This window comes from Notolepis coatsorum, assembly GCF_963971535.1.
Source record: "Notolepis coatsorum genome assembly, chromosome: 3".
In the NCBI taxonomy this organism is placed as follows: Eukaryota; Metazoa; Chordata; class Actinopteri; order Aulopiformes; family Paralepididae; genus Notolepis; species Notolepis coatsorum.
In genome coordinates, this window is record NC_140167.1 from 28978671 (window position 1) to 28998292 (window position 19622).

Consider the following 19622-nt stretch of genomic DNA (forward strand, 5'->3'; position numbering starts at 1 on the left):
TGCATGAGCTCTGACCTCTGAAAATAATCGATAGCCTATGTATGTCATGTATATCTAAGAGGGATTATGGAAAGATCTAAGGCGCTATTTCTGAATAAAAAGTACTGATCTAAATAAAAGTGTTTTAATTGAGTTCAGTGGGGAAAACATTTCATAACCTCTCATAATGCTGAGAAGTTGAAAGGAGAATCTGTAAAATCAAGCTACAAACTCTGACCCATAGGTGGCAGTGGCAGCAGGAAGACGAGCCATCAAAGAAGAGGCTGTGGCGTCATTAGGAAGGCTGAACCAACATGGCGGCAGTCATGAGATTTGTCAACAGAGGCATTTTTAGCTCCAGAATGGGTCGCCACTGCATGGATATTAGTTGTTCTGCATCTGTCCCAAAACCAGTGAGTTTTTGTACTTTTATCCTGGATGTCCAATCGTTAATATTGTGGATTTATATGCTTGCGAGCAAACGTCCTCTAGTCAAAGGCTGGTTAACCAGAAATATCTACCTGTCGCAATAGGTATGTTACCACTTTCTACATGTACTTAAAATGTGTGTCTGTATCTGTGCTTGTGCTTGTGTGTGTGTAGGCTGGTGTGAGTGTAGGTAAGTTTCTTCCGGAGAGAGTGAAGATAGTGGAGGTTGGACCCAGAGATGGTCTTCAGAATGAGAAGGTACGTAAGATAACATGAATAACATTACTAAATACCTGTATGTCCCTATGCCATAAATGTCATGTATGTTGTGTATGTCATAAATGTCACTAGGAATTGAAAATGGGGGACCCTGATGTAAACAAGACACGTCTTTCTCTGGTCTGCATCCCCTTAACAATTGTGTGTATTGAGCCGTACTGTATTGTAGGCCTACCCATTCTGCAATCTGTTAAATAAAGTTTTCATTCATTCATTCATTCATAACATAATAAAAAAAAAAGTTAAGTGAAAAAAGTTAATAAAAGAATACGATAATAAAGCAATGCGTACTACTAGGTGACTAGTCAGCCATACAGCCATTGTTGTCATAGTTGTAATATCAGGGTGCATAGGTCATGTTTTGTGAAGTAATTTCAATCATGCAGAAGTGACAATGACTTTCTCTTCTTGTTTTGCTCAACTTTCAGACCATTGTCCCTGCCGAGACAAAGATTCACTTGATTGACATGTTGTCAGAGTCGGGGCTGTCGGTCATTGAAGCCACCAGCTTTGTCTCTCCAAAATGGGTTCCACAGGTAACCGTGACAGGGCGATTCTCATGCAAAAGCCCTGACACCCCCCCCCCCCCGATTATTACAATAAATGGAGAATATAACAACAGTACCATTGTCTCCAACAATGTGCCATGTCAGGCCTGTACTATCACGTAACCAGGAAGTAACATCAGGGCCGGTGTCTGTGCTCTAGAATCATGGTGAAAAATGTTGTGTTCATCTCCTTCCACCGTCACAAACCATTAACACGCTAAACTGTTAATACTGATGTACATTGTACTAACTGTATCCTTACAAATAACATGGTGTTTGTGATGTCCTGTTGTCTTTGGAAGCTGTCGATATGTCTTGTTTGCGCCCTTGTCGCCAAGAGTCTTGTGCATTCCGTATAGGCGAATTGAGATAATCTTTGTTTTTTCTTGTTGACTGTCAGATGGCAGACCAGGTGGAGGTGATGAAGGGGATCCAGAGGAAACCTGGTGTCTCCTACCCAGTCCTGACCCCCAACCTCAAGGGCTTCCAGGCTGCTGTGAGTATCAGCCTATCGCTCACTCTGCAACATATCACCGGATCAATAAGAGAGGTGGTGCCCATTGTTGGATTATAGTGAGACAAGCGAAGTCGCATACATCGTCCTCCACCTTCCTGTATGAATAACTAATAAACAGACCCCACTACTCACTAACATTAGTAACTCCTCCTAACTAACGTTATCAGCAATGGTCAAACTCCATGGTTAAATGATTAGATTCCAAAACATACACCGGAAAAAATGCTGTCTCTTTGGTTACCAGCATCATCGTTAATTAAAAAACGTACTAAACGGACCACTACTGTCCTCGTTAATGGTCAAACCACGGGCGCTGGCTGTGTCATCATCAGCCCCGTTAATTAAAACCAGGGGTGTAAAGTAGTTGAGTAATTATACTTTGTTACAATACTTAAGTACTGTTTTGGGGGATTTGTACTTTACTGGAGTATTATTAGGTCTGTATACTTGTACTTTTACTCAATTACATTTCAGAGAAACAAAAACATACTTTTTACTCCTTACATTTAAAATGCAGACCTACAAAGTACAAAGTACAAATCTCGCAGGTTCAACTATTTTAATTAGTATATTTGTTTCTCTGGCCGAACTAACATTTAACGTTATTAATCCTGCAGCCGCACTTTATTTAAAAACTTTGATTAAACACCTGCTATCAGAAGAATAGACAGTCAGAGTGACAAGCTACAGAAGATGGCCACAAACGATAGTACGAGTGATGAAGAGGACGAAACGGAACATTTCATTGCCCCGGAATAAAAAATAAAGTTTTTACTTAAGTACATTTAAAAGTAGAAACTTTTTTACTTTTACTCAAGTGTGTTTTTAGCCAGATACTCTGACTTTTACTTGAGAACGATTTTGAGACGGTACCCATACTTTCACCTAAGTATAGTTTCTGGGTACTTTTTACACCTCTGATTAAAACGTACTAAACAGACCACTATGCAGTCAATGCTCAAGTCCAAGTCTGAGCCTTTTCTCACTCACCCTATTCGTTTCTATTTCGTTCCGTTCTGCCCGTTCCGAGATCTGATGCGAACTCCCCCCCCCCCCCCTCTAGTTTGTGTACACACTTCAGTCTGGGTGTGCTCTGGGTTTTGTTTACGGTTTGCGTTTTGAGCTTGTAAGCTTGCCGTAGTCGATGATGTCACTCTCGAAATGTAAACACAGGAAGTGTTAACACGGAGACTGGAGAATGGATGTTGATATAAAGAAACAAATAACTAATAAATATGAAGTTATATTTGAACCTCTGCTGTCAAGCCTTGTCAATATAACCCACCCCCCTTTTCTCACGAATGGAACTCTGTTGTAGAGTCCGCTTTTGAACGTTTTGCAGGGTTAACAATAACGCTAAGCTAACGGCTACCGCTAGTTAGCTTTATAACCTTTTACTAGTAACATTGCTCGCATCGATTATATTGAATGTCATTGATCTACTGGTCGACCGAAAATGTAAACGGGAATGTCTTAACACGACTGCGGACTCTGGATGTTGATATAAAATGAACAAATTGCCAATAAATATGAAGTTATATTTGAACCTCTGTTGTCAAGCCTTGTCAATATAACCCACCCAATTTTATCACGAATGGATGGTGTTGTAGAGTCCGCTTTTGAGCGTTTTGAGCGATCTACTGGTCGACCACGGCCGACTGGTCTAATAGAAATAAATGCATTCGAACAAGAAAGTATAGTATACAGCAATGGCTAACGGCTAACGCTAGTTAACTAGCCTGTTCAGAAGCTAACATTATGCCATCGCTTGTGGCAATTATATATTGCATGTCATTGATCTACTGGTCGACCACGGCCGACTGGTTGGGCACCACTGGTCTAATAGAAATAAATGCATTCGAACAATGTATAGACATAGCAATGGCAAACAAAATGTATGACGTTATGTCAGCACCAGGCGCCACGCCCGTGAAAAGGTACAAGCTCGCAAAGCCACACCCCCCGTTCTCCCGGGGCCGAACCCGAGACCACCTCTGCCAGCTGATCCCGTTCAGCGGGGGGTGAAACGAATCAGCGCCGGTTCGCACCCCAAAAGGGGTGAGTGAGAACACTCCCCCCCCCGTGCTCCGGGACGGTGATTCGATACAAAAGGCTGAGTGTGAAAGTCCTCTGAGTCATCAGTGCTCAAGTCCAAGTCGAGTCACGAGTGAGTCAGAGTCCTGGACTCCAGTACTACAACACTGCTTAACACACACGCACACCAGTGACGGTGACCTTGTATAGTGCATGCTGGCTCACTGGCACATAGCTCCGACACACCTAAATTAAAAAATTTAAAAAATGTATGTTATTAGTTACACCTGTGTTTAGCCTGCTATGACGAGTCAAAATGGCCACTGTGAAAAGGATCTATTCATAGTATTCTCATGATGTATTTTGCCATACAATATGGCGCAATGTCACACCTCATTTAGCTGTGGTTGTAATGATAATCAACTGCTGTTTGATTACAATCACCTATTGTTTTGCGACCCAAGATGTCTGCGACCGAATACTATGAATTACTGAACTAAAGTCAATAAATGAAACTTGTGCGTTGGTCTTGTCCTTTGTAGGTGACTGGGAACCATGTTGACCACAGTGAGAGTCCTCAGTCCCCTGTGTGCCTAGAGTAAACAAAGAGTAAAGGGCCCAATTGTTCTGCTATGGATGAGGTCAGGTGGTTGCTCAGGACCCTCTCCACGCACATAGCCAGTACAGATGTTAATATTGCAGGGTTGAAGGTCATCCCAGCTCTTATTTTGTACCAGTGTAATTGTATACACTGTCCATGGATTAGGTACAGTGCAGCTATTGAGTAAGATCAGAAATAGTTGAGTAAAACACACCGTAGCAGGTTGGAACACACCTTCAAAACTCAACCATGTAGGCCATCTGGCCACGGCTTAATCTGTGAGAAGCAATGGCCGACCTCCTCCTCCTCCTCCTCTAACAGATGAAGAGTGGGCATCATGGGGACATTCGGCACAGATAGCGTCACTCTCGTCTAGACATTTACATTTAGTCATTTAGCTGACGCTTTTATCCAAAGCGACTTACAAGTTTTGTACGACAACAGTGTTGAATCTTCCATAGACCTGGTTAAGTTAATTCACAAAGGAAGAACTGTCCATAAAATGTTGTTTTGACTATTAAGGCACCCTTCCCATCATTGTTTTGAGCCTCTCCCATCCTTATCTGGGACTTCCTGTGCAGAACTAATTTCCCACTGTAATTTGGCTCAGAGTTCCTTCCTTCTGTCAGTATAACCCTCAGTGTCACCCGTAAGGAATGCTGCCTTCTCATTTAGGCACACTGGCAAGTCCTTTGATACCCAGGGCTTGTTGTTAGGGTATACCTTTGACTGTTTCGATACCCAGGGCTTGTTGTTAGGGTATACCTTTGACTGTTTTGATACCCAGGGCTTGTTGTTAGGGTATACGACTGTTTTGATACCCAGGGCTTGTTGTTAGGGTATACCTTTGACTGTTTCGATACCCAGGGCTTGTTGTTAGGGTATACCTTTGATTGTTTTGATACCCAGGGCTTGTTGTTAGGGTATACCTTTGATTGTTCTGATACCCAGGGCTTGTTGTTAAGGTATACCTTTGACTGTTTCTTTCATCCTCCCCACAGGTGAAGGCAGGAGCTGCAGAGGTCGCCATATTTGGCGCAGCGTCCGAGCTGTTCAGCAAGAAAAACATTAACTGCACAGTGGACGAGAGTCTCCAGCGCTTTGAAGAGGTCATGCGAGCAGCGAAGGAGGCTGGTGTGCCTGTCAGAGGGTAAGAGTGGCAGCCAGACATTAAAGGTAGAATCTGTAATGCCGTCAAACTGTGACGTAACCCCTTGGTACTTCACTTTGTTTGACATTTAGTAACTTATTATACTGTGATTTTCTCTCGCCAGCAATAGCAACCCCTCCGCTATTGCCACTCAACTCCAACTCACACACCTGACCAAAGCAAAACATTTAAATAAAGTGCAATACTAAGCAGGGCTTGGGGTTGATGTTTGAAAGCATTACAGATTCTACCTTTAACTGTCGGCGTGTAGTGAAAAGAGTGATCATACAGTACATTACCCCTTCAACGCTAATGTGTGATCGTAGAATGACTCATCTACATTCCTTGTCCCTCTAGCTATGTGTCATGTGTGCTGGGATGTCCATATGAAGGCAAGGTGGCACCTGAAAGAGTGGCACATGTGAGTTCTTGCATGGTTTAAATAAAAAGAAAATAGCATCGTCATTATCTTTTATGGCTATTATGTTTATCGTTTCAAGCCGCCAGTTTTAGCGTCGTCTGTTTGTGTGTCACTTGCAGGTGGCCAAGCGTCTCCACGCCATGGGGTGCTATGAGATCTCCCTGGGCGACACCATAGGAGTGGGCACCCCGGGGGGCATGGCCGAGATGCTGGAAGCGGTGACCAGAGAGGTGCCAGTCGATGCCCTGGCCGTCCACTGCCACGACACCTACGGCCAGGCCTTGGCGAACATCCTCGTAGCCCTGCAGGTTGGTACAGCTTGGCTCCGGCGCACTGGACACTCAACAGAGCGCGTCTACGTGTGCAACCATACTGGGCGCCATGCTGTGAAAATGACCATTATGTGTACATATGAGGTGTTATGTATAGTCTACTGTCTATCGTGTCTCTTTGCACTGTGTGTGAGGTGTCAGTGTGCACTGTTTATTTCTTTTATTTTTTTTATTTAACCAGGCAGGTCAATTAAGAACAAATTTTTATTTCCAATGACGGTCAGAGGACAAAAAGGCCTCTCGAAGGGTAACAGGGAAAAGAAGAGAGACGGACAAGACATACATCACAGAGCTAAGGGAAATAATTAAAACAAACTTGTAAAATACAATTACAAGGTATGTAATACATGAAGCAGAAGAGTCAGATTACAGTTAAGAGGCTGGGTAATAGTTGCAAGTGTGTGTGTGTGTGTAAACAACTCTGCGATGGAGTCCTTAACTCAATGGATGCCACGCAGTTGAGCATTGTTTTGTACTTAGCACGCCAAGCTCTAAGAGATGGGAATAAGTGGCAGTGTTTGCAGGGCTATAACTATATTCTATATTATAGCTATGGATACAATACTATGGCCCATCGACTGTCTATCGTTCAATATGTGGGGGGGGGGGGGAGATTTAACTCGTTTTATACCGTGGTGAATATGAGTATAGTTTTAGAGTTATCCTGTCTAATCCCAGAAAACGACGCTATGCAGCAATACGTGCATTTCACTAAAAGCGTTGCCGTCTCTCGCCTGTACACGCTACTATTTCGAAAGCAAATCTATATTATCGGTATTATGTTTCATCAGGAATGCATGAAAGGGTGTTGTTTTTTTTATTCTTTGATCGTCACCAACGGCATACGTTGTTGAGTAACGTTACACTTACACACATATGTTGTGATCGAGGTGAAGTCATGGTTGGATCACAGCAGGATTGATATAGCCCTTACCTTCACTAGGATGTACCTCAAAAAGAATATTCCAATTATCTGATTGCGAGTCCCAGTATTGGTGTCGATCGTGTCGCCAACATAATCCGCCACACATCATGCATCGGGAGCATTTCATGCTTTTCAATCCGATCGGAACAACCGCTCCACAAAGAAAAGTCCGACCGGAGACCTTTGATCGACGCACAGGCCAAGATATAATGTTTCAAAGGGTGCTCGATACTGCCACCTGGGTGGATGCGGCCGGTATTGCACTTTGGCATTCTCAGGATTAGGGATGCCCTGATCGATCGGCCACCGATCGTTATCGGCCGATAATCAGTATAAATATGCGATCGGTGATAATGCTTTATTTTCGCCGATCGTCAAAACCGATCGAAAAACATGATCCAATTCTTAGCGGAGATCTCACAGTCACTGCTGACTTCTCTCTCAGACACACAGAGCTGCTTGCAGCGTACGGCGCCTCCTCCTCCCCAGCCCCTCCCGCACTCATGTAAACAAGAGCCTCGCAGTCTGCTATAGTCTGGTGCATGCGACGTGAGCTAACGTTGGCTACCTACCTAACGTTACTGTTTAAACTAAATGACAGTGACTACATGAGGCATTGTCTAACGTTATCTAGCTGGCTAGCTACTGATGGCTGCTGATATCAACAAATGCTCCAGCAATAGTCGAGTGCATGATAAGTTACCTCCGTAGCTCACGTTAGCTCTAAACTAAATAGTTCACTGAGGCGTTGTCTTAGCGTTATCTAGCCGGCTAGCAGTAGCTACAGATCCTGATATCAATGTCTTATAACATTGATTCGATGCGTATTCGAGCTGAGGGCTTGCTGAATGTGATTTATACCAATACTAGGGTCGAGCTGCAGCACCGGAGAATCCTGGCCGTAGCTGGAGGCTACTCTAGTACACACAGACAGTGGAGCTGTTTGCAGATAGCGAGCATTTTGACTTGTTGCGTGGTGGCGATGTCTCGCAGATAATACAAGTACAAGTCTAATTATATATATTTTATTTAAAAAAAATAAAAAATTATATAAAATAATTTTGAATTTTCTTTTAATCAAAAACGATCGGTATCGGTTCGGTATCGGATCGGTATCGGCCGATATGGCTCAAGACGATCGGTGATCGGTATCGGTGGCAAAAAACGTGATCGGGGCATCCCTACTCAGGATGATTCCCCATGTTAACCCCGAGTCCGTGTGCCTGTAATGAATGGAAATATCGAATAAAAGAAATAACGATGAAAACCCGACTATACTATCATCGGGTCTGGCGTCCAAAGAGTTAAAAGTAGTGAGTTGTGTTGTTGATGTGTCTGCCTCAATACCAACAAAAGCCCGTTCCTGTACATTCACTGTATTTGTGAATACAGCAGTATTGCACACATATAGGAAGTGATTTTGATTTTGATTTATAGATGTGACTCACCGATGCATATGAACGTTATATAATTTAGCAATGCATAATATTTCTCTTGGGTGTATCAAGTCAAAGGATCTCCCTGTGTTGTCCAGATGGGTGTCAGTGTGGTGGACTCGTCAGTAGCAGGCCTGGGAGGCTGCCCGTACGCACAGGGCGCCTCTGGGAACGTGGCCACAGAGGACGTGGTCTACATGCTGCACGGACTGGGCATCGAGACCGTAAGAATCCACCTCTCGTCTTCCTCTTTGTCCTCCCTTCATTTTCACTTCCTCCACCACGCGGGTGTTTTTACTTCCAATCTGTCGAGAAGCGGCATTGTCAGCCGTGTTTACTCTAGAGGTGGTCTAATCTTTGGGAGTGGTGTTTTTTTGTTTAGTTTCTAGTCCGTTCACAACATGCATTGTGTTCTCTTTTTTTAAATGTTTGACTTTGACGCTTTGTCTTTCTTTCTCTCTTTGTGTGTCTGTCTGTCTGTTCAGGGAGTGGACCTCCCCAAGCTGATGGATGCTGGAGCCTTCATCTGTCGTTCCCTCAACCGGAAGACTAACTCCAAAGTGGCCCGGGCCACCTGCAAGCTCTAGGTCACCCCCCCCCCCCCCCCCCCCGCGACAGGACCTGTCATCAGTAACACTACTGAACCATCCACCGTCATCCACCCAGTCCTCAACAGTCATTCAACTTATTTGAGTCATGGCCTTCAATTTGCGTTCCAGTGTTTGGTGGTGGCGCATTACAAAGTAAATCCAAAGTAACGTGTCGGTGTATAGTCGCGTTGCTTTCTCCTGTAACGAAGTAATGTAACTACTGTTCCAATTTCGGGGAGTCACGTTACAGTTACTGATCTAACAAATGGGTTGTTACTTGCGTTCCTTACATTATCATTCCCCCTTCTCTCGTGGATTCAAATACACATTGTTAAGATTCCTTATTCGTCTTTAAGAATATATCATTTTTTATTTATTTTTTCACAACAAGGACACAGCTGAGTACCGAGTGTCTCCTCCCTTCACCAAGTCTGGTGCAACAAACATCCTCGTCCTGCCACATTTAGTGAGATATATATTAGAACTCTGGTGAGAACATATCGCAGACAGTTTTACACACATGTACTCAAGATTCAAGATTCAAGAGGTTTATTTGTCACATACATACCAGGGCATACAGTGAAATGCGGGTGGCCATGCAAGGTACAGACTTCACCTCCAGAAGAGATGGGGCTTTATAATGGGCCTATATGGTGCCTTATGTACAGTCTGTCTAGTCACACTGAGCATGTATGTCAGAACCAACCCATGCCTTGACATGTGTACTCATTAGTTTGATACTCAATTAATTTAGAAAGCCCTTGGCAGTGAGTGTAGTACAGTATGTCCAAACTGTGAAAGCTGTTGGATTTACAACCCTGACCTCACTCCTTCTACCTGGATCTAAAGGGTAAATGTAGAGATTAAACAGTGTGATTTCTATTGGTTGACCTCCACCAATGATATGCTCATATTGGGTTCCCTTTGTCCGGTCGATCGCCTGCACAGCCTTCATTTTTAAATCTGTATGATGATCAGCCAGTGTCCTCTGAACTGATGAAGTCAGTCTACCATTGTAATCCAAAATGACAATTAGTTGAAGAAATGAAGAGATCTGTTTTGTTTTATAATATAATCCTCTGTAAGCAATGGTCAACATTTTCTAGGTGATCGTAGTTTGATTGGAAGCACCGTGGGATTCCATCAAACTGAATGAGTCCTTATGAACGTAGCCACAGTAACCGCTAGCTTGGGAGAAACGGGCTGGCATTCTTTGCACTGTTGCCACTCTGTTATTGGTTTGGGTGGTTTCGTGAATTTTGTGTAAATATTTATTTTAATCTATTGTCTGTTCATTCAAATCTGTGTACGAAACGATGCTCACGTTTGTTTAAAAAAATAAATACTATTTTATGAAGGAACTGTTTCACATTTAATCATATTCTTGGGGTATTACAATGCGTTATGTGCACGTTCTGAAACATACTGTAACAAAGGAATTACATGCATGTTTGCCTGCTACATGTATCAAGACTAACAGTAGGCCTGGACAATTAATCATATTTTATTTTCAAGTACGAATTTGGCTTCCAACGATTATGTAAACAAGATAATTGACTTTTAGACGGGTCATGTTTTAAGACTAGTCATGTTTTCAAGACATGTCAAGTCTTTGAGTCGGGTCATGTCTTTTTGTTTTTCAGTTTAATTATATATAAAGTTCAGAATTATTACGATTTTTGCCATAATCTAGCAGCCCTAACTAACAGTTGTATATGTGTTTTTTTTTTCTCTTTTTTTTTCTTTTTTTTTCTTATTGCAAAACAAAATTATTAAAAGTCAGTACTCAACACACAATGCATAATGAAACTAACAATTAAGATGGCTAAAATGACATGCAAGCACAGAAACAGAAAGCAAAAAAAAGATATAATAATATTTTACCGTATACAGTGTATATCCAACGAAATTACCAATTATACCAATGTCTTATACAGGATATACCCCTAATACCTGTTATCTAAAACCCTACACACATATGCTCCAGCTCGAACCCCCCCCCTCCCGGACCCCTCCTTGGATAGTACCTCCATTATCCCTCGCTCCTAACCAGACACTACCATTATAAGCTAGCTTTTATTCTCTCCACCACTTCTAACCACATTGACATTTTGGATTCATTAAGACCCAGAATTCTTGCTGTAGATATTTCTTGATAAATCACATCGAGATATGTAAGAAACCAAACTTTCCGGCACATTTTTTCCGGTTGAAACCAGCATGATGCGATCAGCTTTTTAGCTACTGTGATACCCGATAAAACCAATCTCTTTAGCTGTGGATTTACTGCAAACTCAAAAACATCATTCAATAGTAATACAGAGGGGTGTACTGGTATATTCCAAGATACGAGTTTTGATAATTGTTGGGTCACATCTTTTCAGAATGCCTTAACTGGTGGGCAGTCCCAATACATGTGCATAAATGTCCCTTCGTCTCCATTTGTACATTGGGAGCATTTGGAGTCTTGTTTAAGACCCATTCTGTTCAGTCTTATAGGAGTCAAGTATGTCCTGTGAATATAGTTAAGATTGATTTGTTGATGGTCCGGGTTCCTTGATGTAAGTCGGACATTTGCCCATGCTCCTTGCCAATCAAAGTCACTTTCCAGGTCTGGTATATCCCTCCTCCAGACAGAGTCTAGTTGGAGGGGTTCATACGAGGACGTTAGTAATTGATAATAAAAACCTGAAACAAAACCTCTCGATGTCTCTCTTTCATAGAAGAATTTGTGGTATCTGTGGTGTTCAACTGGTATGTCTAATGGAACACCGTGAGACTTCAAACATAGCCGTAAGCCGTAACTGTATGTAAAAAAGCCATGTGGACTCGGTGAGATAACATTTTGTGCATATTTCTCCATAACTACAAAAACCCTGGTTGTTAAAGACATCCCCTAATGAGTGTATGCCTTGCTCTTCCCATATAGGGAATCTTATAGGACGTTTTTCAATTAAGAGTGCATTGTTATTGAATAAGGGAGTGTGATTGTGCCATTTTTGTGGGTTAGGATATTTTTTTTGTGTTTCACGCCATATCCGGATCGCATGGGTAATTATGGGGCCAAATTTCCGCTCACAGTGCTTGATTGGTAGTTTAGTGTATGCTATGTCCTTCAGTCTATGTGGGGCTACTATGTTTTCTTCCAATTTTCTCCAGGATACTAATGCTTGGGGATCAAACCATGTTGTCAATGGTCTTAATGTGTACGCCTTAAAATATTGGAAAAAATCTGGAAATGCCATACCACCGTCTGCTTTATTTCTCTGTGCGGTGGATCTTTTTATACGTGGTGGTTTGTTATTCCAAATAAACTTGTATGTGTGGAGGAGTGTAATCTTTTCCAGTAACCCTCTGGAGGGGGTAACGGTAGCATTGAACTGAAGAAGTTGATTCTAGGTAGTACATCCATCTTAACTATTGATACCCTTGCCTGTACTGAGTTTTTAAGTTTTGCCCATCTGTCAAGGTCGTCTTTGATTTTGTTTTGTATTTTTGTGTAATTGTGCTTCACCGTTTGTCTTATGGTGGGGAATATTTCCACTCCCAAGCATCTAAAATGTTTTACCATAGGTATCTCACCTGGGAGGGTTATATCTTTTTTTGCATGGGTGTTAAGTGGAAGGAAAGCCGACTTCGGCCAATTTATTTTAAATCCCGATAAATCACCAAAGTTCTCAATCAACTTGAGTAGATGAGGCAATGTGGTGTTGGGGCTTTGCATGAACAATATTACGTCGTCCGCATATAAACTAATTTTATGTTGTGTGCCCTTGATTACGATTGGTTCTATGGATTGGGATTGTCTTATATATTGTGCTAAAGGCTCTAATGATAGATCGAATAGTCCGGGACTAAGAGGGCAACCCTGTCTGGCTGAGCGTGATACCGGAAAGATTTTGGAGATGAATGTACCTGTTGTAATCATGGCCGATGGGTCTTTGTATAATACTTTAATCATATCAATGAATCCTTTTCCTAACCCCATCCTTTCTAATACTGCCCATAGATACGACCATTCCAGCCTGTCAAAGGCTTTCATAGCATCCAGGGACAGCATCGCCTTAGGTATGGTGTCGTCCTTGTCTGCATCTAGTACGTGCAGTATTCGTCTTATGTTATCAGTGATCAGGCGACCTCTTATGAAGCCAGTTTGGTCCGGATGAACTAAAGACGTCATATGCTTTTGTAATCTGATGGCTAATACATATATGTGTTTTTTAAGGATTCTTTTGTATCCTTGTAAAGTATGTAACACACCACTCATACACTGAAGACTGCATTGTACAGATTTATGTACCAAAACAAAAGTCATGTTGATCATCCCAAGAGGAGATTGTGGTTAAAATCCTTGTAATGTGTATATATATATTTTTTTTTTAATCCTTGCATATACAGTATAACACACCACTAATAATAATGAATAGTGAATTGTACAGAATTGTATATAGAAAATGAAAAATGTTCAAAGTCATGGTGATCGTAATATGTTTCCAGGGGGAGATTGTGGTTAAAAACTAATGTTCATTGACAAGGATACAATGATGTACAAGGATGTTAACAAATGGTTACAGTTTTCCTCACCACCACACCAGAGAAACCTGACAGACTAGACTGACAGGTGGACTGAGATTCCTGTAGCGATGTAGTGTCTCCAATGAACTCTGAGCTAAACTTGACTTGTGTCAGTGAGGTCATATACTCACAAATGTGAAATTCTAATTACTTAAAGGGGCACTTCACCCAAAAACAATGCTGATTTATTTTGCACATAATCTCACACATCCAAAAACACATTAATTTAGTTTGACAGCTATTGAGAGTTTGAATTTGGCCACCAGTGATGTCATCAGAGCCATTGTTGTGTTAATTACAGCACCATGAAATTGTAAAAATTACAACCTCGTCTTATAGGGACTGCTACCTTATAATTAATTTATTCAATCATTGAGCTGTAATTAACACAACACAAGGATTCAATGACCCAGATGACATCACTGGTGGCCATATTCAAACAAATTTACTCTCAATAACTGTCAAACTAAATTAATGTGTGCAAAACTTTTTTTTTTATGTGTGAAATTATGTTCAAAATAAATCAGCAGTTTCTTTTTGGTGAAGTGCCCCTTTAACTTTGAGGAGGTAGTGGGAATACAATTATTTTACGTTAACAGTTCATGCTAATATGAGATATTATCTGTGAATAGTCAACTGACATCCTATGGTGAAATCCTCACCAATAGCGACATATTACCGTGGAATTTCCTTTTTGTAATGGTGATGTAAATGACGATCTAGAATGACTATCATCTGAGTGATGACTATCATCTGAGGCTGTGTTCCAGATGGGACCATAGATCTAGAATGACTATCATCTGAGTGATGACTATCATCTGAGGCTGTGTTCCAGATGGGACCATAGATCTAGAATGACTATCATCTGAGGCTGTGTTCCAGATGGGACCATAGATCTAGAATGACTATCATCTGAGTGATGACTATCATCTGAGGTTGTGTTCCAAATGGGACCATAGATCTAGAATGACTATCATCTGAGTGATGACTATCATCTGAGGCTGTGTTCCAAATGGGACCATAGATCTAGAATGACTATCATCTGAGTGATGACTATCATCTGAGGCTGTGTTCCAGATGGGACCATAGATCTAAGATGACTAGATTCACAAAGGTTCAAAGGGTAACTTTCACTTTTAAAGAGTAGAAAATGGCATGATAGCAAAACGAACATAAGACCACTATTTTACCAATACTACTACTACTAATAATAATAATAATAATAAAATAGTTTTCCAGATACAGTAATGATTCCACAAAGGACAATGTGTGGCTATCAAATATCCACATCACAGTTCCAACATCAGCATCTGTTTGCCCTTCCACCTCCTGTCCCTTCCGAGCTTGTGCGCTCCCAGGCGACAGAATTAAACCACAGCATTCCTTTTGCCTGATTTAAATCAACAGTGGGCCTGGATGAGGCACGGTTGTGTACAGGCACGTCAAAACACAGGCAGTCTATATACATGGAGTGGCTGTGCTGCATAAACCCTGCTATATACCTCCCCTATAGCCTCAGTCAGAACCAATAACGCACAGTCTGAATATTTTCCTCTCTTTCACTCTACTCGGCAAGGCTGCTATTTGAGTCCTTTATTATTTAATATCACATCAACCATTGGCCATTGCTCTCAGATCAAATCCTAACATAACTCGGTATTCATAGATTTGGCATTGAACAGAAGACATCACTTTATGCGGATGACTTGCTTTTATATGTATCGAATCTCTCTGTCTCTATTCCAGCTGCCCTTGGCGTTTTCAGTTCATTCGGTGAAATATCAGGATATAAACTAAACTTAGATCAAAGTGAGCTATTCCCTCTGAATGCAGAAGGTCGAAATTACCCCTTGCATACTTTGCCCTTTCAAATGTCCCCACTTGGCTTCACATATCTTGGCATTCGTTTCACAGACAAATTTAAGGATTTATTTAAATTGAACTTCTCCCCTTTGTTAAGCAAACTGCATAAAGACTTTGAACGATGGTCACTATTACCCCTGTCCTTAACTGCGCAAGTCAACTCAGTTAAGATGAACTCCCTACCAAAATTCTCATACGTTTTTCAGTGTTTATGTTTACCCATCTTTCTTACACAAGCATTTTTCCAGAATTTTTCCAGAACATTTAGTTTGGTGTCGCATTTTATTTTATTTCTTTTTACTTTATTTGATCAAGGGGGACAGCGTACATTAATAAAACATTTTACAGGTGTAAATGCACCCAATTTGAGCCAAAAGGCTAATTTCCATTGGCAGTCCCCTGCCAGAAGGTACAGGCTAAAATCCTGTGTAAAAAAGGGTTAGCAATAAAAACAGAATAAAATCAAGATAAATAACATTAGAATAAAAACACAACAAAAGCACATAGAACATACGGGATACAGGTCACAATACAGTCATGGACACAAGGACAGAGCACATCATGACATATTGAAAGACCCAGACATAGACAAACGCACCATATCCACACACACACACATACACAGACACCTCAGTGTTGACAATTCTGGTTATCAATGAGCCATTCCTTAACCCTGCACTTGAATGAGTGATATGATGTGGACACTCTAATTGTTTGAGGTATTGAGTTCCATTGGTGGGATGCTCTATATGAAAAGACGGCCTGGCCAAATACACTTTTCTTTTTAAAGGGATTGTACAGTCCCCCCTTGCCTGCAGTTCATCTGGAACAGGAGAGTCCCCAGGCAGGAGAGTCCCTAGGCTCGGTAGAGCCCTCCTACAAAGACCAAAACCTCTGGGAGGGTTAGGGTTAAATTAGCTCTGCCCGATTCAAAATTCTATTATTGGGCAGCCAACTTTAGAGTAATACAACATTGGGCACGGTTTGAAAACACACCTTCATCTCCTGTATGGTTGCATTTGGAATCCTCCTCTTCCAGCCCTGCCTCACTGGCTGCTCTTGCTCACGCACCTCTACTTTTTCCTGCCTCGCCCTCTCCCTACTCTAAAAATATTATTGTCAAATCAACACTTAGGATCTGGAATCAGTTTAGATGACATTTTGGTTTACAATCTTTTTCTTTACTAGCTACAATTACAGCTAACCCTTGATTTCCTCACTGCGCCCTACCTTATTAGAAAATATCAGGAGGAGATGGGAGGAGGACCTGGGTGAGAACATTACAGAAGACCTGTGGGAGGATATTCTACACCGGGTCCACTCCTCTTCAATTTGTGCCAGGCACGGGCTGATCCAATGTAAAATTGTTCACTGTTCACATTTGACTAAAGTCAGGCTAGCCAAGATCTATGGCAACATTGATCCCACCTGTGATAGATGCCATTGTGCCCCTACTACACATAGTCACATGGTTTGGTCCTGCTCTTCCCTACATAATATTTGGTCTGAAATATTTGAAACTATCTCAAATAGTATTGAGATCCCAATCAGTCCGACTGCCATAACTGCTTGCTTTGGTGTCCCTCCTACTACCCTGTCTCTGCCACGATATAAAGCTAACCTGGTGGCATTTGTTACTCTCCTGGCTAGACGTCTCATTTTACTGCATTGGAAGTCACCCACTCCTCCATCTCACTCTATGTGGCTCAGGGATATTTGCATTACTGCATTTATCTAATTGTTTGAGGTATTGAGTTCCATTGGTGGGATGCTCTATATGAAAAGACGGCCTGGCCAAATACACTTTTCTTTTTAAAGGGATTGTACAGTCCCCCCTTGCCTGCAGTTCATCTGGAACAGGAGAGTCCCCAGGCAGGAGAGTTCCTAGGCTCGGTAGAGCCCTCCTACAAAGACCAAAACCTCTGGGAGGGTTAGGGTTAAATTGGCTCTGCCCGATTCAAAATTCTATTATTGGGCAGCCAACTTTAGAGTAATACAACATTGGGCACGGTTTGAAAACACACCTTCATCTCCTGTATGGTTGCATTTGGAATCCTCCTCTTCCAGCCCTGCCTCACTGGCTGCTCTTGCTCACGCACCTCTACTTTTTCCTGCCTCGCCCTCTCCCTACTCTAAAAATATTATTGTCAAATCAACACTTAGGATCTGGAATCAGTTTAGATGACATTTTGGTTTACAATCTTTTTCTTTACTAGCTACAATTACAGCTAACCCTTGATTTCCTCACTGCGCCCTACCTTATTAGAAAATATCAGGAGGAGATGGGAGGAGGACCTGGGTGAGAACATTACAGAAGACCTGTGGGAGGATATTCTACACCGGGTCCACTCCTCTTCAATTTGTGCCAGGCACGGGCTGATCCAATGTAAAATTGTTCACTGTTCACATTTGACTAAAGTCAGGCTAGCCAAGATCTATGGCAACATTGATCCCACCTGTGATAGATGCCATTGTGCCCCTACTACACATAGTCACATGGTTTGGTCCTGCTCTTCCCTACATAATATTTGGTCTGAAATATTTGAAACTATCTCAAATAGTATTGAGATCCCAATCAGTCCGACTGCCATAACTGCTTGCTTTGGTGTCCCTCCTACTACCCTGTCTCTGCCACGATATAAAGCTGACCAGGTGGCATTTGTTACTCTCCTGGCTAGACGTCTCATTTTACTGCATTGGAAGTCACCCACTCCTCCATCTCACTCTATGTGGCTCAGGGATATTTTGCACTTCCTTAAAGGGGAACTATCTTATAAATGGCCTTTTTCAGTGTTTAGCATTGTTTCCTAGCTATGTGAACTTATATTAATATGATCTATGTCTCTAATTCTCATATTGGCGCATTCTTCCAATTCTCCTCTCACAATATTCACCTTCACTGAACTGAGTCATCTGAAAATGTGCTGATTTGTGATGTCAGAGAGACACTGCTGCATGATAATGTGGCTGTGTGGCATCAGGTACATGATGAGCTGCACACAGTGGTTGGAGCCCAGCCTCAAAACGGCTTAAGATCTTGAGGTAGAAAAATGCTGTTTTTGAGGACTTGATTAGAAATACAAAACAATGAATAAAAAAAAATAAAAAAATACAGAGGTGTTTCATAGACTCACAGGAATTGTGTAAAGGTGCCAAAATAGTGAAAGAAATAGTAAAATAGTTCCCCTTTAAGATGGAGAAAATAAGGTGTGTCATAAGGGGTTCGACAGCTAGATTTTATAAAACATGGGGTCGTTTCTTTACCTATGTTGGGGAACATGGTTCAATCGACACCCCATAAGCAATGCTCACTTCTAGCCTAGCATTGTCTGGTTGGTTGACCTGTCTACATGTGTAGGTGTAACCCGATGTTTACCTTCTCACTTAAAAAAAAAGGTTCCATTCCTCTCTTTCTGCTGTGCAGTCCGCGTGAATGCCTTCTACAACGCTGTTCCAGTTCCGCGTTGCCGTTTTGCGCTCTGATTGGCCGCTGAAGCACGCCCCCCGAGTGACGCGCGAACAGCCGGCAGCGCTGCCCTGCAGCCTTCACCGAGCTCTAGTTCCGCGAGGTTGGAAAATCACTTAGATTTCGTAAATATTTACCCGTTTCTCATACGGTTAACGATTCAGAAACAATCATTGCTCATCTCCGTGTGTTTATGTCGTTGCAGATGCTCAACAAGGTGGGTTTGATGCTGAGTCATGGCGGCGAAAGTGTCTTTATTATTTTCATTAGTTAACGTTATCATTAGCAGGTAAGTTATGAAGTCATTGTTTATCATAAAACCAACAGCATGACTGGCTCGTCTATTCTGTGCTAGATCAAGACACTATTTCAATAATGGATGACGGTGAAAGCATACACGCCACCGAGAACAGTTAGTACTCTAAATATCTACAGAGTACTAACTGTTCTCGGTGGCGTGTATGCTTTCACCGTCAT

At 41.9% G+C, this 19622-nt stretch overlaps 1 protein-coding gene across 1 annotated transcript; it reads left to right on the forward strand.

Moving 5' to 3' along the window:
• The first annotated feature begins 272 nt into the window (after window positions 1–272).
• hmgcl (3-hydroxy-3-methylglutaryl-CoA lyase) lies at window positions 273–11265 on the forward strand. Its single transcript, XM_084309819.1, has 9 exons — window positions 273–392; window positions 583–666; window positions 1116–1223; window positions 1636–1731; window positions 5389–5537; window positions 5895–5958; window positions 6078–6266; window positions 8750–8875; window positions 9137–11265. The coding sequence occupies exons 1-9, from the start codon at window positions 294–296 to the stop codon at window positions 9236–9238; spliced, it is 1017 nt and encodes a 338-aa protein (XP_084165945.1). The 5' UTR covers window positions 273–293; the 3' UTR covers window positions 9239–11265.
• Window positions 11266–19622: the final 8357 nt, after the last annotated feature.